Source organism: Arvicola amphibius, chromosome 11 (assembly GCF_903992535.2).
Source record: "Arvicola amphibius chromosome 11, mArvAmp1.2, whole genome shotgun sequence".
Taxonomy (NCBI): Eukaryota; Metazoa; Chordata; class Mammalia; order Rodentia; family Cricetidae; genus Arvicola; species Arvicola amphibius.
This window is the reverse complement of record NC_052057.2, coordinates 47242757-47264461: the sequence shown is the minus strand read 5'-3', so window position 1 is coordinate 47264461 and position 21705 is coordinate 47242757. Positions and strand designations below refer to the sequence as shown.

Sequence of the window (21705 nt, the reverse complement as noted above, 5' to 3'; positions counted from 1 at the left end):
CCCAGTTACTGCAGTGTACCAAGTTTCCACAGATCCTGACGCCAGCTGTAACGGACTCACCTTGCTCACTATATATGGTCGGGGGGAGGTGGTGCTGGGGGAAGAACTGCGGTGGCATATCTCCCGGAACGGTGACAGGCGGATAATAAGCCGTGTGCGAGTTCTGAAGGAAGTGTGGGTGGTGACTCAGATAAGGGGGCAGGTGATGGGTTGGAGACATGGCTGAGGGATAGCTTGGTGGGTAACACTCAGGAGACTGGGGTGTGACCACCACCCGGCGGACTCCAGTACTATCTTCAATCACCTAAGGAAGGAGACAAAAGGACTGGATGTAATACAGATTATCAACAATCACACCCATGGATACGAAAGTATTAATAACTCCCCTGCTAATTATACAAAGGAATTAGTTACTTCCCTATTAATTAAACGATTCCAACTCCATGAAACATTTAGCAAAGATCATTATCTTACTAGTAAGTCTTAGTTTATCATAAAATGTTTATGGTCATAACACTTTTACCGGACAAATAACTGAGCATGTGTATAAACCGATGCTAGGAGTAACTTTGTATATAACCATAAACTCAATGGGTGTGCAGGAAGAGATTCTATGGGTCATGCAAGAACGCTTCTAGGGCTGGGCTTCTAGACCTATCTAAGAATATCTAGCCTATTTCCGCTTCAGTACACACAGGTTCACGGATATTAGGAAACAAGCCAGGGAAATCCACTAAAGTATCATTTGTCTAGACTAAGGATAAGGGAAAAATGATTCTGACCAACAAATAACTTAAGCAATGGCCAATCAGGATGGTCAAAGGTGCACCTAGCTGTCCTGATTTCAGCAAGAACTCTGGCAGACGAGACTTTTCAGGACAACCCATCCTGGGCAGCCTCCCACTCGAGGATGGCAACTAGGGAAGAACAACGTGAGAGAGAGCTAATGGTACCTGGCCAGTGCTGAGCTACCATCTTAACCCCAACCATCCTGACATAACACAGGGAATGATGTAGTCCATGTAACAGACACAACTACGACCAACAGAGCCATGAGGGAAGGGAAGTCACGAAATGACGGCATCGCAGAAGGCTACAGGGGCTCCAAAGAACTGCAGGGCTGAAGGCTATGGCTCAGTTGTAGAGGAAGAGGCCTGGCTGTGGTCAAATTAAAGAAAAACAGGATATACACACACTCATGTACACACTGTTAAACTGGAATCTGGCACCAGGCTCGCAAATACTTGAATGAATCAATTATTTAAGAAAATGAGGCACACATTCTGACAGGCTTTATTTTTGGTTTCTTTTTCTTTAATGCTTGATTTTGAATCTCTGTATTAAAATAGATTTTTGCATTGCATCTCAGGAAGCTGCTAAGAGGACAAAATAAAGTAATTTGTGTCTAACAACAAAAACATACCCTATGTTTAGTTTTCATGAAAAAATAACAAACAACAACAAAAGGGTATTGCTAAAGCATTGGTGAGTCTCAGTGCGTAGTCTACATGTTAGTGCACTCAGTAATTCTGACTTGAGTTAACAGGCACTGGCCAGTGTTTAAGAACACAGGAGACTGGAGAGATATCTGGATGGTTAAGAGCACTTGCTGCTCTTGCAGAGGACCCAGGTTTATTTCCCAGCACCCTCATGGCTGTTCATAAGAGTCTAGACTTGAGCTCCAGAGATTAGATGCCGTCTTTGGACCCCGTGGGCACCTGAATACAAGTCTCACATAAACACACACAGGCTCACATACGTGCACATAAATTAACAAGAAACTTTCTAAATACTAATATTCTATTACGCTCACTCCCGGAAACGGAGGCTCTGACTCACTCTCTGTGCTAGCCTTCCTGTCCTTACAGTTCTGACATGAAGCTACCCACTTCCGGGGCACAGCCCGCTAATCATATCACGTTACTTCTGACCAGGCAGCAGGAATTTACGGACCCATGTGCAAGGGCGTTTAGGCAGGACACTGGAATTTACGGACCCATGTGCAAGGGCGTTAGCAGGACACTGGAAAGCGCAGGCACAGACTGACAGTGCCTTGTCCTCAGTCTACCACACGAGCGCTTCTCTAGAACATACTTCCGACAACTGCGTGTCACATCTGTGTAGGAGATGTGTCTTACCAATAATACAAAAAACAGCTACCCCAGGGCTCGCGCTCCCTCCCTGCCTTCCAGCAGCTACTAGGGAAAGCAGAAAGCACACAGAAGGTGCTCCATTTTCATAAAACATTCCTTCACTCCCCGGAGTTCAAAGAAGCAAAGACCTTCCCAGCAGGTCCACATTCCCTCCAGGTGCAGCCACACAGGCCTCACTGATGTAGGAAAGCTGACAGGGGCCACTTTCCACAGCAGTGACTGTAATGAAATAATTTATACTCAGCATTTATAATTTCCCGCTTGCTATAAGCATATTTTTTCTAAAGTTTGTCAAAAAACTAAATGACACACAGATGAAAACCTGTCTCCTTCCCACTTTTATAAGAACATTTGTCCTTAAGATATTGTCCTTAAAAATTAATAAAATAAGAGGCTGGAGAGACAGCTCAGAGGTTAAGAGCACTGACTGTTCTTTCAAAGGTCCTGGGTTCAATTCCTGGCACTCACAAGGTGGCTCTGTAATGAAATCTGGTGCCCTCTTCTGGTATGCAGGCAGAACACTGTATATACATAATAAATAAAGATATCTTTAAGAAATAATAATAATAAATAAATTCACTCTGAAGAGTAAATTACCTTTATCTACACAACAGGTTTCCAGGCAGAAAATTAAGTAGCGTATGAAGTTGCAAATTGATGTGCATTATAAAAGCTGCCTGAAGCTCTCTCTCTTCTCATATCCTGAACTTTCTGTGGTATTTGTGATACTTACATGTGCATATATAATAAGACATTTTCAAAAACCCATTCTTACCCAAAACAGACCTGTCATTCATCCTCCCAAAGTGAAGTATTAATTCTAAAGTAAGAATAAAAAACCAAAACCACATAATGATAATTTGTCTGCTGCTGTTTTATAACACAAATTATAGCACACTTTACTTATCAAACTCAGCTATGAACTCGACCTAAGGAAATTATTCTCAGGTTTCCCTAGAGAATAATGCAACTTCAGAAATGGTGGCAATAATATCTTTTGTTTAATAAAAGTAATTATCATATATATGTATATATATATACATATATATTTCTAGTAGAAGAAATCAAACATCTGAGAAATTCAGTTCAAAATACTCATGGCAACAAAATATACCTTCACTCTCCATAGTTAATTATTGGAAAAAACAAACTTATTTCCTTTTGTGGGTGAATGAAATTACGGCAATGTCTTGAGGCAGACAAATCACATATTCAATTCCCCAGTGACTTCCTGACACATACCGCTGATAACCACTGAATATTCAAAGGTGAGGAGAAAAGTGACCTGGGTTCTAATAAGTGCTGTTACAAAAGCCCAAATACAATGATTTCAGAAATCAATGGATCTACAGAAGTGCCACTCACACATCCCCGGGGAAGCAGAGAACTCTGGGAAAGGTGGATGTGTGCTCTGTCTCTCTCTGTCTCTCTGTCTCTGTCTCCCCCCCCCCTCCCGTGCCTCAGATGGTCACCTACCGTGAGCTGCATTGTGCACCCCACCAACGCCCCTCTCTTGACTCCTATGCTCAAGTGTTCCTGTTCAGGATGAGCTTCAGACTGTGTGTGCAGGTAGACTCTAACCCAGAATGAGATTAGGGCCCATGGCAGACCTTGTGATGCCACCTAACTAATATACTCATTTACATGGCAGAAATAGAGGACTTGGAAAGTGTTCTGCCGTCTTGGACTTTTAGCCTCCAGCATTACGGGACTTATGGGGCAGTTTTAGTAAAAACCCATGGCACCTAGAGGAGTCTTAGGGCAGGGTGGCTGAATCCAAGTCTCCTTTACCTTAAGTCTGTAAGCCTTCCCTACTATAAAAAACAAAATGAAGTAAAACCAGTAAGTGCTCCATTCACCTTTCATACACACAGTGTTCTTCCCTGGTCCACTGAAGAAAGCCAACCTGATCGCCAACAGTTCCCAGATCTGATTATCATATCTTATCTGAACTTAGAGAGCCTCACCCCTTCGTGCCCATCCTCACCCTGCTGAGCAGCTGCTGGTGCCCCATCACCCGCCTCCCGAGAAGCAGCAGGTGACGGACTAGAGAGTCAGACGAGTGAGACAGATACTTTCTAGGAGCTGGGCATGCTTGCTGTTTTGCACCAAAGGCAAAGTGGCCAGGGTAGGTGCACCACATTAACGGGGAGCACCCAGGTCCTACTTTAACAAGTGTTTGAGTACTGACCAAAAGAACCATTAAAAATATCACACACCCCCCCCCCCAAAAAAAAAAAAACAGACTAGTCCAGAGACAGCAGCTGAGGGGATCTAGTGGGAGCAGTGTGCAGGGCGGGGGTGGAGCATTAAGAGGGAAATTCCCAGCCCAATCCCAACTGTCACATGGAAGCTCCCTATGCACTGGAGACTTAGACTTGAGCTCGCTGTGTTAGACAAAGAGAGACACAGCAGAGTGACGTTACAAGCTGGGGTCTTTACGATGGTGATGTGTTACTTCATGTGACAGATTACACAGAAATTCTGAAGGCTGGTCAGTCAACAGGCAGTCAACCACTGAGTGTTAGGACATGTGTACTATTAAGAGACATAAGAGGCTTCAAGACACAGCCAGGTATACTAAGTCCCTGTAGCTGCCGTGCTTTAAGATCCTCAACCTGAAAGGAGGAAAGGACCTGGAACAGGGCAAGACATATCCCATTATAAACTTGGTCACCATTACCATTCCCCATGCCCATTGCCTCGCTAATCCAGCAATCCCGAGACATGGAGCTATAGCACAGAGCTGTAGCAGGCAGGAGGTGTTTATGGGAGGTCAAAAGAGCTTGCCAAACATAGAACTTTCAGGAATAAAAATCAATTTTGATTCAAAGAGTTAGAATAGGCCTTGTAAAACACATGCACAGTTTTAAGTGTCTTTTCTCTTAAAAGAAAAGCATTTCACTGGAACACTTGCTGGGAATGTGAATAAACGCCTTTGTTCTCAAAAAGCTTTCTTCCTACTCCCACCAGCCTGCAAAGGTACAGAAGAAAGGGAGCTTGAAGGGCAGGAGGCAGAAAGCAAAGCAAAAGCCTGAGACACAGTCAGGCAGGATCTAGGAGTGGACGGAGCACAAACGTGGACAGAGAAAAGGTTGCCCCACATCCAGACTGGGGTAGCAGGGAACACCCTGAGCTGCACACACGCAGAAGCCTGAGACAGAGTGGGAAAGGAAAGTAAGCTAATTGACTATAACAATCAAAAGCAGTGGTAATGACTTTTGCAATTTATGTATCAATTTACCACTTATAGAGTACTTGGAGCAGAACCTAACACACAGTAATAATAAGATGATCCTAAATTTTATATGAAAAATCTTCAGGTGAGATTAAGCAATGTAATGTGAGGCAAGTTGGGTAGTTGATAAAGTCCATATCTAAGGCTGACTAGATATATCACTCCATTTCTATGGGAAAAGTCAGACCAAATTCCTCTAACAGTCATGGTACACCAAGACACTGGGTACATGTACACAGAATGATCCCGTAAGTTTCCAGTCACTCCTTAAACAGAGCGATTGCTTCAGACTTAACACTGCTTTATGGAAACAAAGGTCGTATGGTTTAACTCTTTCTGATATTAAAGCAGCCCTTCCCAGCTATCCAGGCATGGTCATGTCCTCAGACTGTTCTAGAAGTGTTCTGGAGGTACAGACCCGAGCCCTCTGCAGCCAATTCAATAGGTAAACAGCACCCATACCACAATGGCCCCCCTTCAAGTACTCACTCATGTCCATGCTGTTCAGGGAATAATAGAGACAGGCCCTCAAGACGAAGATACTGAATCAGCAGAGGTAAACCAGCATCTGGGTGCTCTGAAGTCCATACTACGTCTCCTCCTGCACAGTCCCAGTAGACTTTAGGGACCAGGCATCAGGGAATGGGGAAACAGGGTTGCTTTGTCTCCAGTGGACAAAACAGTCTTGGACAGAGCCAAGACTCCAAGCTCCAAATGCTTACTGAAGTACTAGATCCCAACCCTTAACCAGGACCTCTCCCACAGTAAGAGAGCACCCAGAGGACCCGCAGTTCAGAAAGCACTCTGTATTTCTTTTCTAGCTGCTTCCTTTTCTGTTTACAGTGTTGCTAGGGATCAAGCCCCTGAGCTTGCACATGTGTGCATGTGTGCATGTATGTGTGCACGTGTGTTCCAGGGACCAATTTCAAAGCATCACGTGTGCTAGACAAGCAGTCTACCACTGAGCTACATCTCCAGACCGTCTTCTCTAGCTTCTAAACTGTGAATGTTTATTTTCTTTGATTATGAATATGCACTCAATTTACAATGATACTGGCAGCTACTTTGGCATTGTTACTTTTTAAACCCTACATGGTCCCATATCATAATAGTATTAAGGAGATATTAACAATATTTATGCTTACCACAATGGTGAAGTGACTGTGCTGAACAAAGCCATGCTACACATTGTCATTTAATTTGTTTACATAGCAACAGAACCCGGTGTTATCATCGATTAAAATCTATCTGGCCATTCTATTTGGAACAGCTTGTCTTCCTATCTATAAGTTTTATATTTCACTTTTTAAAATGCTCCAGCACCATGAAAAAAAAATTTCTTAGCTCACAAGGCGATTAAGAATCCATTTGGGTAGTGGTGGCACACTCCTTTAATCCCAGCATTCAAGAGGCAGAGGCACATGGACCTCTGTGAGTTCGAGGCCAGCCTGGTCTACTGAGATAGTTCCAGAACAACCAGAGCTGTTACACAGAGAAACACTGTCTCCAAAAGGCAAAACCAAAAAACAAACAACAGCAACAAAAGAATCCATTTGGGACCAGTGAGATAGCTAGGCAGGTAAAGGTGCTCCAGGATGTTCAGTGGTTAAGGGTACTGGCTGCTCTTCCAGAGAACCCTGGGTTGATCCCCAGCAGCTGACATGGGAGCTCAAAATCATCTGTAACTCTAGTTTCCGAAAACATGATGCTCTCTTATGGCCTCTGTGGGCACTTCATACACATGGTACACATACAGACAAGCAGGGACACACGGGTACACATAACTAAAAATAAAACAAATGAGATATGAGAAATGTGTTACTAATTTGGAAAGAGATACTATGATAACTGTGATAAAATCAAATGTAATGTTTGTGATGTAACAAAGAAATAATTTCTGGATGTGATGCAGCTTCAATATCAACACTACCATGAACATCAACTGTGGCTCTTGAATGTAGGTGAAGAACAGCATTCAGAGCAGTAAACGCCAGACAGATGTGCCTGTGAGGGTGGCTTGGAAGACTTAATTATGCTCTCACGTAATCATCATTGTGAAGGACAAAATAAACAGAAGAGTCGCCTCGTTTCCAATTAGAAGGGACTCAAGATGCCCTCAAATTCTTTCCTCCTTCTTAAGATAAAAATGGCCCCACCTCCCAGCGAGTGTTGACAAATGCCTGGCACCCCCAGATAACTGGGTATCAATCCACTGATGAGCAGTAATGAAGATACCCCACCTCTACGGAGCTCCAGTGTTAAAACACAGCTGACGTGAGCAGGTAAGAGCAATCCAAATGAATAACTGGCCGGCACAGGTCCTCTCTATGTGTTTGCCTGCTGACACTGTCTTCTATAATCCCATGATGCCAGAATTACAGAAACAAGACAGAAATACGAGAGCATATGCTGGGCACGGAGAGGGAGAGAAGGCGCAGAGAGAAAACTGCACACCACTATGTGGCAAGGAGCCGTGCCGAGATCACTCCTTTAGCTCTGCAATTGTTCCTCATACAGAAAGGTGTAAATGAAGACTAAAACCAAATCCACTAACAGTGGACAGGGACTAACCAGGTGCTTTCTCCCTTTCAGGCGCACTCAATGCTGTTGAACAGCCCCCTCACTCCTCATAGGGCAGCGTCTTCAGCAGACCCAAGGCTTGAAAGAGCCCAGTTTCCCTTTGACAGCCCAGAGGGCCAGGGCAGAGGCAACCTCTATCTTCCCTTCTGCTCCTGGCTTTCACAGTGCTAACGGTGGAACAAAGCAGCGGTTTACCACAGGCTATGGTTATAAAAAGGAGGCAACCTGGGCTAACACTTCCACATCAGCTCATTATGCTGTGACCTTATCAGCCATGGCTTCTCTACAGGGGCTCCCATTGCTGGCCAAGTGTGGAGAATAACCAAATAAAAATTTAATCAAAATTTTATTACATTTACTTATTTGTGTGTGCACACACAAATACATATATGTAAGCCCATGTGCCACAAAGTATATGTGGATACTAGAGGATAATTTGCAGGAGTCTCCTCCTCTCATGAGGGTCCAGGGATCTAACACAGGCTGTCAGGCTTGCTGGCAAGCACTTTACCCATGGAGCCATTTTGCTGGCCCACAAATCAAATCTAATGCGTATTCCAATCTATGCTTTTCTCTGCCCAGGCGAGGGTTATCTAATTCAGTGAGTACTGATCCATTAACTAACTCCCCAAAAAGATGGATAAAGGTTAAAAAAAAGTATACCTCTGTTATCAAAATAAAAAGACACTCATTCTGACCTAGGCATGCTCTTTACTATGGCAGTCATCTTGAAGAGGGAAGAGTGGCTCCCAGACCATAGCACACCCACTGGGTGTTCAACTCTCTCCATGTGCTTTTTAGATCTTTGGGTCAGCATGAAGCTTTCCTACGACATGTGAACAAGCCATCAAAAATTATTAGTTCATAAGGTGGAAAATGAGGGTCATGGCATATGCGTAAGACATCTTTACACATAAATTGTCCAGAAAGCTAAAGGCAGAGGGGCAGGAACCCCAGAAGCACAATCAGTATCCACTAGAAGGAAACTGTTTCGGTCTGTGTGGTGCACACTGAGCGAGGCAGGCCCTGCCAAGTCTTTTTCATTATGGTGCCTGTAAGGGAAACCACACTTCTACCACACCAAGTACGCACTCCTGTACTCAGCAAAGGAAAATGGAAAAGTTAAGTGGGAAGAGCTCTTGAACAGAGCCTCTATTAATGGGGATAGTATTTCCGAATGCTCTACTAGCCCTATCTGAAATGCTGTGACCCTTTAATAATACAGTTACTCATGTGCTGGGGACCCCAACCATGAAATTATTTTCACTGATACTTCAGAACTAAAATTTTGCTACCGCTATAAATCGTAATGTAAACATCTGTTGTCTAACGGTCTTCGGTGACCCCTGTGAAGGGTCAGGACCCACAGGTTGAGAACCACTGCTCTGGGTGTTTTTAGGTGAGGGGAATGACAACAGTGACAATCAGAGGATTAAGTCCCCTTTGCAAGCTTACCCTCGACTGCCAGGTCTGGCAGGATTCGGGATCAGGAAACACTGTGAGAACAAAGCTTTGGCATATCTGTGAGGCAGTTTCTATATTCGGTTAGTTAAGGAAGCCCTACCCTGAACGTGGGTGGCACCACTTCACAGGGCTATTCAGTCCCAGGCTGGCAAAAGAGGAGAGAAACAGCTGGCAGCACAGCCATCTCTTTCTGCTTCCTGACGTGGATGTGATGTGACCAGGTGCTTCAGCCCCTGCCTTCGTGCCTCCCCGCTATGACAAATACTTAGACAGAAAGAAAAATAGTGAACGCGCCCTCTTACCTATGTGCCCTTTCTAGTAGTTGAAATTTTTCTCAAATTGAAAGTCAGGTGAATTTTTTCTCAAATCTTTCTCAACTCCATAATCCAATCAAAATTAAAGCATCATGCACACACCCCAAATGTGTGAAGTCCTGCTTTCTCAGAGGCCAGCAAGTCAAACGACAGATGCCTGGTGCTCTTGGGTCCTTGGGGCAGTCTCTCTCACCGAAAGAAATGCAGGCTATGCCGCTGACAGCCCTTCCACGGTTGCTGGCCACTGTGCCTGTCAGTGTGTCCTCTCTAAGATTGTCTTCAATCTTAAGATTGAATCTCTAAGATTGACTGTGTGGGCACTTAAATGCATGGATTTACTGGACATATCAATTTGCCTTTAAAGGCTTTCAGCTCCTCAACGGCAACACCAATTACTGCTACACTCAAGATGTCTTCTACCCACCCTGAGGTGCTCGTGTGTTAACAGCTTTATCTGCTTAGCCTCCCTCCTTAGTTTTCTTACACCAACAGACCACACACATAATCAGCAGGGGCTTGTGTTTTGGAGACACACCGCAGGCACACTACACAGCGACACTCACACTGCCAGACAGGAGCACCCCCATCAAGGCAGGCTCTGGCACTGACTTGTAGGTGGCAGGCAAAGGAAAAGAACCCAGTAAATTCAGAAATGCCTGGGCTGCCGACTGACCCTCAGGTTCCTCACATGGGGTCTGAGGTGAAAACTACAGACAAATCACAGTGTGCAATGTCACGGTCACTCCTACCAGCACTGCCGCACCAAAAGCACCAAGGCGGCAGGGCTTTCCCCAAGCTACCATTGTTTTTTGCCTTTTCATAGTGCAGTAAGTTTAGCACTGTCTCCCCTCTCGTGTGTCACAGCTTTGTAGAATATGATTTACACAGCAGAAAGTCCATCCTTTGAAAGCATCTGATTTAGTAGATTTTAGCACAGTCTCAAGCTTCAACACCATCATCACTATGTACTTTCTGAACAGTTTCATTACCCACACACACTACACCCACGGTCAGCAGTCACTCCCCATCACTCCCTCCCCAGGCCTGGCAGTCACTAGGTCTCTGTATCTATTCACATACACAGGATGGCACACTATGTAGCTTTACACCTAGCTTCTCCTCAATTACCTACCATGTTCTAGTCATCTATCCATTCTAAGCTGACAGACATGTGGGTTGATCCCACACTGATCATTGTTGATCAGCTGTTAAGAACATTTGTATGCATGTGTTTGTACAGTCATGTATTTTCCGGTCTCTTTGCCTACACACCTAAGGATGTGGCTGCTGAGACACATGGTAACCCTGCTTAACCATGTTTTTTTTGGAGACTGTTGTCCAGAGTTGGTTGACAATCTGACCCTACCACATACAGCGGATAAGTGCTCCTTGTTTCTCTGGGGTTAGGTTAGTAATACTTGATTCTCTCTCTCTCCCTCTCTCTCTCTCCCTCTCTCTCCCTCTCTCCTTTCCCCCTCCCTCCCTCCCTCTCTCCCTCCCTCCCTCTCTCCTTCCCCCCTCCCTCCTTCCCTCCCTCTCTCTCTCCCTCTCCCTCTCCCTCCACCCATCCCAGAGTGTGCAATGCATGCTGAACACCTTTACACATCCTAGCTGGCCTTGTATGTCACCACAGAGGAGAATGTCTAAGTCTTAGCCTTTTTGTTCTGTTTGGCTGGCTGGTTAGTTTGCAGTACTGTGTATGAATCCAGGGCCTTGGATGTGTAAGGCTCTACCACTGAGCAACATCTCCAGTGTTTGCTTTACTCAGACACTGTCCTGCTATGTGGCCTAGGCAGGGCACTGAAAATATCAATCCTCATGGCCCACTTTTGGGTTTTGTTGTCTGTCCACTCGAGTCATAGGAGGTCTTCACACTCTACAGATACACGTCACTTCTTATGTCATCGTGTGTGTGTGTGTGTGTGTGTGTGTGTTCTCTTATTTTTAGTTGTCTTTGAAATTTTCTTTTTATATATTCTGGAACATACAAAAATTCAATTTATAAACAGTCAGTATTACTTTTTCTCCACTACCTTATTGGAGAATACACTCTTCCAGAATCATCACTGTATGTGAAGTCTGTCAATGACCCAAATGATAGGTGGTATGCATCTTACCAACTTCATTATGCACTCATCAAGTGCATGCTATATACAGCAAATATCCTATATCTTCAGCTATAATCCACATGAAGCAATGATAGTTCTTGGGGAATGCATCCTATGATGGAGACAGGACAAAGCACCCTTTGATGCTGAGAGAACAGAATGGCAATATCTTAAAGGATTACCTCTACCAGGAGGGTCACTAGGCCAGAAAGGGTGGCTGAACTCTTCAGCAAACAAGAGCTCTTAGCATTTCGAATGGCAAAATAATGAGCACAAATACATACAATTAAGAAGTGAAAAGTTACCGTCTAGAGTCATATGTTTACCATGCTGAAGTGTGGTTGACAGAACACCATGAAGGTGAGCAAGGCTGAGTGGCAAGGGTCTCAACCCCCAAGCTATGTAACTCTAATAGGAAGTAGGCTCTAGACCTGAGGAAGCCATCCATGCCTGCTTCAGGACTGGGCACTGGGAAGGAAACAGAACTGATGGGTTCTAAGCACCCCTAACAAACCCCAGCTGAAGTACAACTTCTCTTGGTTTTTATGGTTCTTTCTGTGCTGGCTGGTCTTATGACAACACGACACACAAACTAAAGTTATCTGAAAGGAGGGAACCTTAACTGAGAAAATATTGACAGAAGATCAGGCTGTAGGGTATTTTCCTAATCAGTGATCACATGGGAGGGCCTAGCCCATCGTGAGTGGTGCCACTCCTGAGTTGGTGGCCCTGGGTCTTTAAGAAAGAAGGCTGAGCAAGCCATGGGGAGCAAGCCAGTCAGCAGCACCCCTCCATGGCCTTTGCTTCAGTTCCTGCCCCCAGGATCCTGCTCTCTTTGAGTTCCTGTTTTGACTTCCCTTTAATAATGAATAGTAATGTGGAAGCGTAAGTCAAATAAACCATTTACTCCCCAACTTGTTTTTGGTCATGGTGTTTCATTACAGCAACAGAAACCCTGACTAAGACTCTCTCTTCCCACGACTTCATGACAACTCTGTTTCTTGCTCCTCAGATCTCTTGCTGATGACAAGTTTCCCCAGATGTATTTTTGCTGAGTTCCACCCTCTTTCTCCCTTTGAAGTGTGGAATTCATCCAGCCCTGGAAGATGAACATACATTCTACTGCCTTTTAAGTTCAATTTCTTTCATACTATCAACAACCTGTTTTTCTCAGACACTTCGCCATAGCATTCTGTAACGGATACACTCTACTGCTGAAGGTTAATAAACTCTCGGCACGCCTGGGTTCAAAGCCCAACTGAAACAGCTTCCAGCTGAGGGCAGAGCTCCTGCCTTGCTGCTTTCAACTCTTGGCCTTGAAAAAAAGTCAACTTCACACAGGTGGTCGCAGGCCTCACAACTGTGGCCTCCTCTTCCTTTCCAACCCCACATCACAATTATTCCGTTCTTTCTATATACTTCCAGAATCTTCCAGCATTTTCTAGCAGAACTGTCAGCTGGGAAGGACTGTCAGTGTGCTTCAATCGTGAGCTCTGCTTTTATTCTTTCTATGTTAATTTTAATAGAAGTCTCTCGAAATCAGAAATATCCTAAGGCAGAAAATTTCTCCTCTATTCTCTTCTAGGATTCCCCATAAATACTCTGCATTTAATAGAACGACAGTAACACCAGTAGCAAGAAAAGGCCTGCTTTTAAGCACAGCTTCTCCTCCATTAGTGTCCAGTTTTAACTAGTATCCACTAATGGCCTTTAGCATAAAGGGAGGTGTTATTTTTGCTGTCATAATGGCGAGAACCATACTGTGTTCAATGGAATGAAACACTTGCTCAAAATAAATGAGAATAGAAGGCTGACAATTCTTTGTTCCTCTCTATTAACCGACTGGTGACATGAAGGACATTCATTCCCACACCCGTCAGGAGGCTGGTCTGCACCCTTTCTTCCTCCAGGGAGTCTTATGTGCAGAGATTTAGAACAGTTGGAGAACTGGCCAACAATCTGGCAACTCAAAGAATGTCAAATTGGCTCACACCAAAGTAAGGGTGGAAAAAGAGATGAAATTATAGTGTTTGCTGTATGCCTTGCACAGTGAAGAAATGGCTCTGTTTTTCACATCAAAGAAAGATAAATCTTCGTTGATTCTTGCCCGGGCTTCAACAATTTTCCTAAGTAGGTGCCAATTTTTTTTCCTTCTAAAAAAGAAAAGAAAAAACTCAAAAACCAACCCCCCAAAATATTAATAATGGAAAATTACTGTTTTAAAATATTTTAAGGTATAGATACCAAGGAAAAATTTAAAGGGGGTGTGGAATACGACCCAAATAAGCTAACAGTGGTCACCATCTCTGAGTAAACTGTAAATATTTTCTTTTGCAAGTCTTCTGAAGCTTTCTCCCTATTTTCACAATGTATGTATGATGTTCTTACAGTTAAGAACAACCAACAAAGGAGGCAAAATGATAAAAAGATGCTTGATTATTAATAAATGGTGAGGTATAAGGATCGGCTGAGCCTTGAACAAAAACTCAAAATATAAACACAGCCACCGGATCTCAAGCAGCCCAAACCTCTATCTCTAAACCGCTCCCTCTTATCCAGGCATAGAAGTAAAATTTTATCCTTTAAAAGTTTTGTCTTGAGCAGGATGTGGTCATGCTTGCCAGTAACCAGCATTCAAGAGATGAGGCCAGGGGGGCCCGTGAGGGGAGACTAGGAGCTCAAAGCTATCCTCCGCCACATGGTGAGTTCAACCTGGGCATTTGGGTCATAGGACAGATGGGAGGAAAATCCTAAAACAGAAAGTTCCACAGACAGAGGAATGTCATACAGACATTAGGCTGAACTTATGTAGGCACCCTACGGCTCCTTCTGATTCTGGTACCTCAGGTTGCAAGACCTTGGAAGTGTCAACAGTGCCCTAAAAGACAGCACTCTCTCCTGGTTACATTTCTTGTCAACTAAATCTCAGCAGAATTGCCTCTGTCAAATGGCAGATGACTGGTATGTAGTACAATTTCTGATTAGTGACTGATGTAGGAGAGCCCAGCACCGTGGGAGGTACCATCCCCTAAGCAGGGAGGCAGGGGATGCAGAAGAAAGACAGCTGAATTATGGGTCTGGGAGCAAGCCAGGTTAGTAGGATGCGTTCATGATTCTGCTTAGTCGCTTCCTGAAGTTCCTGCCTTGGCTTCCCCTCGATGAGGAACTGTAATTTGTAGGCTAAAATAAACCTTTTTCTTCCCCATGTTGGTTAGGTAGGTGTTTTTAGTGCAGCAACAGAAAGCAAACAAGGACACAATTCTTTTGTTAACATAACTAAATTAACTCGTGAAGGATGTTTGTTAAGTCTTGACATGTGAGGGAGATGCCAGTCAACTGTCATACCTGTGAGATATAACCTGGAGGCACATGGATGGGAGGAATGGACCCATTGGGTGACATCATGGGAACTTCAGCGGGGCCTGAAAGTTATAAGAGCAAAACATTAATAGGTGAAGAGAAATACACATCATCCAACATCATCCCTGGGTGTGTAACACACTATAACTACTTGAAACCATGGCTGAAGTAATTTCCTGGCTGTACAAGTCAAGGAAACAAACAAAACATATACAAAAAGAGCAACAACAAGAAAGTTACAACCATCTCTATTAATGTTTAACAATCCCCTACAGGCCACAGATTCCATAAACCAAAACTGTTCTGTTCTGTCAAAGCCAGCCTAACAGGATAGAACCAAAGCTTTCTCCTCTTGACTTTAAGACACAGGGGAATAATTTAAATCTCCTTCTAACAAACTCCAATTTTATTTTTTATAAAAATGTATTATAACTAATACACAAACACATTTTTGAAGTGAATGTTTTCTAGGTTCAAATGCTCCTATAAACTTTGGATTTAAGATTTTATGTGATTTTTATTTTCAATAATTTATTATAACCTACCATTATTGTGAAAGACATAAAATCTTTAAAATACTCCAAACCCTGCTGGGCCTGGTGGTAGAGTCCTACAATCTCAGCCAGTTGAGCAGCTACAGCAGGACAAATCACATGTTCAAGGCCTGCCTGGACAACTTCAGAAAACTCTACTTCAAAATAAAAAGCTGCAGTATTTTTTTAAAGGGCTTGGGGTATGGTTCAGTAGTAGAACACTTGTTTTAAATATATATATATATGTATATATATATATATATATACATATATATATATGATCCTAGTTTTAATCCCTAATATCATAAAAAAACCAACCAACTGTTTGATCTGTCTCTCATTAAGTAAGGAGAAAAAACAGATCATATTATAAAATTAAGTAGCATTAAGATTTTTCATGCTGAATAAATTTCTACTTTTCCATAGTAAAACATTAAACTGACAGAAGCTAATTCAATGAATGCTTTGTTGTTGTTGTTGCTGTAGCTGTCACCTCCCCTTCCCTGCAACTGTTGTTTTGGAGACTGGGTCTCATGTAGTCCAGGCTGGTCTGGAACTCCCACTACGCCCAGTTTTACGCAATACTAGGGATCCTACCAGGGTTGCAATCTAATGAATGACAAGGTTAACAGTTACCTAAAATGTAGTTTGGGTTAATGTTTCATCACAGAATAACTGCCATACACCAAAAACAACTTGACTTCCTTACAAGGAATCTACAATCCAACAATTTCACAAGTCAAGAACTTCCCATCCTATGGAGTTCGCAACTGCCCCCAAAAGCTATGTGTTTCACTGTGAGATGGACTACCTGGCTCCAAGCACTGTGCTGTTTATTTGCTTTCTCCTGGTGGGTGTTGTGCTGCTGGCAGTGAAAACTGCCCAGCTGCAACAAAACCCAGGAGAAATCCGCCACTTTACTTGCCACCCTGCCACCCAATTGCTGCATTTACAAGACAGCATAAGCGCCTTTCCCAGCACAGCGCAGCAGCCATGGCAGGAGAGAACAGGTGGGGCGGAGGGTGGGGGGACAGGGTCGAAGGAGCACGAGCAGGTCTCCAAGCTCAGGGGAAGCAGCAGAAGGGGAGAGAGGGTGAAGGACGGCACAGAAACTCCCACGAGTGCTCACTGTGAGTCCATGGACAACGCCTCAGGTCACTGAACTCTGAGGAGCTTCACACTCACAAACCCAGTGGTCTCGTGGGTGTCTGTGACCAAAACCAAAAAGAGGGTGACAGGCACCACAGCTCAGTGGTAGAGCACAGGCTTAGCCTTTGCAAAACCCCAAGTTTGATCTCCACTATGCCCAGCCTGACCAAAACGATGGATGTCACCATTTTATTTTTCAGTAGGATTAAACTCATATGGTAACCGCGAAGGGTGCTGGTTTCCAAGTTCATCTTCCTCACCTGCTTCCACGTTTTTAATACAGCCATCAAGACATAAGGCATTTCTTTGAATCCATATTTGAACTGATACATTTAAAAAGAATCATACTATCTTTGAAATCCAAAGATGAATGCACATGGTTCCAGAGCTCCCCCAGTCTCAGACCTGTGTGCCCTTGAACAGTGAACTCATTCAGCCTCTCTGAGCCTCACCTCTTAACAGTTGTAGGTGAAAATAAGAATGGCTACTTCATAAGGGCAGGATTAAAAGCTGAATGCATTAATACCTGCAAACATAGCAAGAACATAATGAGCAAATATCTCTTCGGGACTACAGCATATACGAAGACCAGCTGAGCTATCCAGCATCATGGACTGAGCAACTACTAGATTTGTGGACTTTCCATCCTTAGTCAGCCATTGCTGGATTAGCTGAAGCTCAGCCTCTAAGTCATTCTAATGAACTCCCATTCTCTCTCTAGAGAGTCATTCTATACGCTCTGTTCCTCTAGGGAACCCTGACTAACAAACGAGCAAAAGGATCAACCAGGCGAAGTATGATAAAAACACCCTAAGGAAAACTGCTACTTTGCATGTTAATTCAAAAAAATCCCAAAATTTAAAATGTAAAAAAAGTTTAAAGATCATACATACACCTAGGCATGCTAATGCCTCTACTCCAGTGCGTGTATGAAGAATAGGTAAGATCACTGGACTGCTTGCGAGCTTGAGACCACCCTGGTTTACACAGTGAGTTACAGGCCAAGCAGACCTACCTAGCATGACAGTCTCAAAAGAAAACAAGCTACAGACCCCAAAAAGACAAAAAGAAAGAACTTGGGCTTCCATTTGAGATCGTATGTAATGATTAACTCAAAACTGATCACAGAACTAAATATATTCATTGAATATTAGGTCATGGACCTAATTTTCATGGAAGAAAATCAGACTTAGTTTTTGAGACACCATAAGTGAGTCAGGTACAATGCCACAAGCACAGGCACAGAGGAAAAACGGAACTCAATCAAAATTAAAACCTTTGTGCATTAAAGTCACTACCAAGAAAATAAAGACCATATAATAGACAAAATACAAATCCCATTTGAGAATAGACTTCTATCTAGAATACAAAGAATTCTTACACATCAACAAAAAAGAAAAAATATAATACCTAACTTAAAGATGGGAGGAGGAACTGAATAGACTGTTCTCAGAAGAATCCCAAAAGTCACAAGCAGCACTTGGAAAAAGCTCAGCATAGTCAGTTAGGAGGGTTCGGATCAAACCACAGCAAAAAGCCTCCTGATACCCAGCAGGGCAGCTTTGTTAACATGGATAGGGTGGAGAAGATGTGTGTTGGTACAAAAACAGAGAAACTGAACTTTGTACATTACTGGGGAGAATTCAAAGTGAGAGCTGGAAACTGTACATCCCCACAAAGTGAAGCACAATACTATCTTATGCGCTGATGTCTACGGGAAGCTAACTTGGCTTACACAGTGCGGTCCAAGGCAGCCAGAGCTAGCTAACATGTTTATGAATTCCCCTACCGATTATATACCCCAACAGAACTAAAGCAGGTACTCAGATAACTACATGCATGGGCATGTTCACAGTAGCACTGTTCACAAGAAGCACAACCAAAGTATCTGCCAGGGATGAACAGGCCAGCAAAATGTATAGTGTGCAAACAATGCAATACTATCATCTACAAAAGGGGATACAGCACAGACACACAACGATTGGATGAACCTCAGAAACGCTCAAATCACCACTGTCGTGCTGTCTGTGACTCTAATTACATGAAACATTAGGAAGAAAATCAATCCACAGAGGGACATTGGTTATAGCTCAGTGAATGAATGCTTGCTGACCATGTGGGAGGCTCTGGTTTTGATCCCCAGTATGTAAGTAGTAACAATAATTAATCCACACCGGCAGAACTGATGGATGGCGACAGAGTAGAGGCAGGGAAGGGAAGCAGAAGAGGACGGGGTGGGGGGGAGGGTGTTCACCAAACAGCTGCCCAGTGGATAGAGAGTTTCTCCAGCAGTGATGAAAACGTTTAGACAGAGATGGTGGTCACATAGCACAGAAACTAGGTAAATGCCAAGAAACTAAAAATAACTAACTAAACATGTATTCACTTTACTGAAAAAAGTAATACTACTAATGAAACACTATGCATATAACCAACGACAGGTAAGACAGCAGAACTGAACACAAAGACGTAGGGCATACTGGGACAATGCTAGTTCCAAACACTGCTAGGTAGAGACTGGAACATCCCATCTGCAAGCAGCTAATGGCTTCAGGGTGGACACACGGATATGTAAATAAGGCCTAAGACACTGATGCAAGCTCGTGTCCTCTCAAAGTGTCATTTTAGATGCTAGGCCCTGAGCACATCCCTTTGGCAACAGCAAAGTGAAGAAGGCATACTGCTCTCTCCAACATACGGTTTCCTCCCAAAGACCAAAAGTTGACTTGCAGAACACAGTCCTATCCTGACAGAAGCTTGTTTGTGTCTGGCCTCTGCTGCAGCAGTTTCCCCAAGAGGAGAGCACCTGATAATTTGAGGGGTTGCTCTGAGGACAGGACAGTGGGACTCAACAGCACCTCTGCAAATCTGGTGACTCAGCAACTTTAACACTGCATCTAAGGGAGGCCCAAATGATGTGAAGAAAAAGAATTCCAGCAGAAGCACCAGCCACAGAAACCAAGAGAACAAGTAACTTGTTTTGCCCTTCAGTTTTTTCTCCCAGTATTTCTATTTTAGTTGCAAAATTATATCCTGTTTCAAATATAAAAAAATACAAATACATAAATTTACAATTTAGACAACGAGAAACAAAAAGCAAGAGGTGGTTGTTTTCCTTCATTTGGTATTTATCCCTATATCCCAAACCACAACTCCCTATCTCCCCAAATTCCCTATTCTTGTTCCAGTTTCTAGGAAACCTTCGAGAGTTGGGTGTGCCTAGCTGTCTCAGAGTGCTGGAACAGTTGGGTGTCAAAGGTCCAGTCCTTGCTTTCTGAAAGTGGATCTCTACACTGAATACTGGCTTTCGGACAAGAATTTCTACTCTGGCCCAACCACTGTCCTTAAAAGCGAACAACAATAACAGCAAAGCCTTCCCGGAGCTTCCTCCTCATGTAAATCTCTACCAAGAACCCATGCTTTGCGGGGCAGGGAATTCAGAAGCAGGTCACTGTCATCTTCTCAGAAGACAGGGATTAGGGCCCATGGTCTGTCTGCCATCTTCTCTTCTCAGAAGATGGAGCTCAGAGTCTGTGGTCAGTCTGACCTGTTAGTTTAAAACCTAAATTTTCTTTCAAAGAACTCCTCTAAGAACTGAGTTGTAAAACAAGGCAACAAAAGATGAGGGTTTAGCTCTCACATAAGACATGGGGCTCAAATCTCAAGTTCCTATAGCTTAAATAAACTCAAGACATCTGTCTAAATCACTTATTATCAAATGGCCTTAGACGTCACTGTTTTAGAAAAATCGACATAGTTCCTTGTGAATATATCCGACTACAATACATTAGTAAATATTTTATTGATTTCAGATCAATAAATGTAGTGTGAAGCGGCGGGGCTGTGTCCCGCCACCCGGCCGCCGGCTAGCTTTACACCCGAAATAATTACACGGAAACTGTATTCTTTTAAACACTGCCTGGCCCATAGTTTCAGCCTCTTATTGGCTAATTCTCACATCTTCCTTTAACCCATATTTAGTAATTTGGGTAGCACCACGAGTTGTGGCTTACCAGGAGAGATCTTAACCTGCGTCCATCTCGGAGAGGAGCAGCATGGAGACTCACCACGCGACTGCCTGAAGCGTCTCCCCAACTCTACTTCCTTGTTCCCACAATTCTGTTCTGTCTACTCCACCTCTCTTAAAGGGCCAAGGCAGTTTTCTTTATTAATTAACCAATGAAAGAAACACAGACAGATAACTCTCCTCCATCATTTCCCCTTTTTCTGTTTAAACAAAAAAGAAAGGCTTCAACTTTAACATAGCAAAATTAACAAAACAGTTATCAAGCAAGTATTACAGTTACAATATTTAAATCTATTTTATCTTTTATCATAACTAAGGAAAGCTATAACTATCTATTTATTCTTCAACTCCATCAAAGACTCCAGAAGGATATAATGCTACCTAAGTAAATAAGAAATAAGTAACTTATAAAACTCTAGAAATGACAGAGATAACTCGCTGCCTGGACAGTCACCCAAAGTTCCTCTGTACCGTTGAGGCATCCATCTTCAGCCTTCAGGCCCATAGTGTCCAGCAGACTTTTTCATGAAGCAGAAAAAATTCCAAAGACAGTTCAGTCACTTTCTGATGTGTCCTGCAGAATGTCTCGCAGACTCTTTCAGAAAAAGGGGAAATGATGGAGGAGAGTTATCTGTCTGTGTTTCTTTCATTGGTTAATTAATAAAGAAAACTGCCTTGGCCCTTTAAGAGAGGTGGAGTAGACAGAACAGAATTGTGGGAACAAGGAAGTAGAGTTGGGGAGACGCTTCAGGCAGTCGCGTGGTGAGTCTCCATGCTGC

The 21705-nt window shown here is 43.4% G+C and overlaps 1 protein-coding gene across 1 annotated transcript in view; it reads right to left on the bottom strand.

The window, feature by feature from the left end:
- The window catches only part of Fndc3b (fibronectin type III domain containing 3B), a 301266-nt gene that overhangs the window by 130199 nt on the left and 149362 nt on the right, over positions 1 to 21705 (bottom strand). Inside the window, 2 exon segments of the mRNA XM_038347774.2 lie at positions 61 to 304; positions 15203 to 15279. Coding sequence (XP_038203702.1) covers positions 61 to 304; positions 15203 to 15279 — 321 coding nt within the window.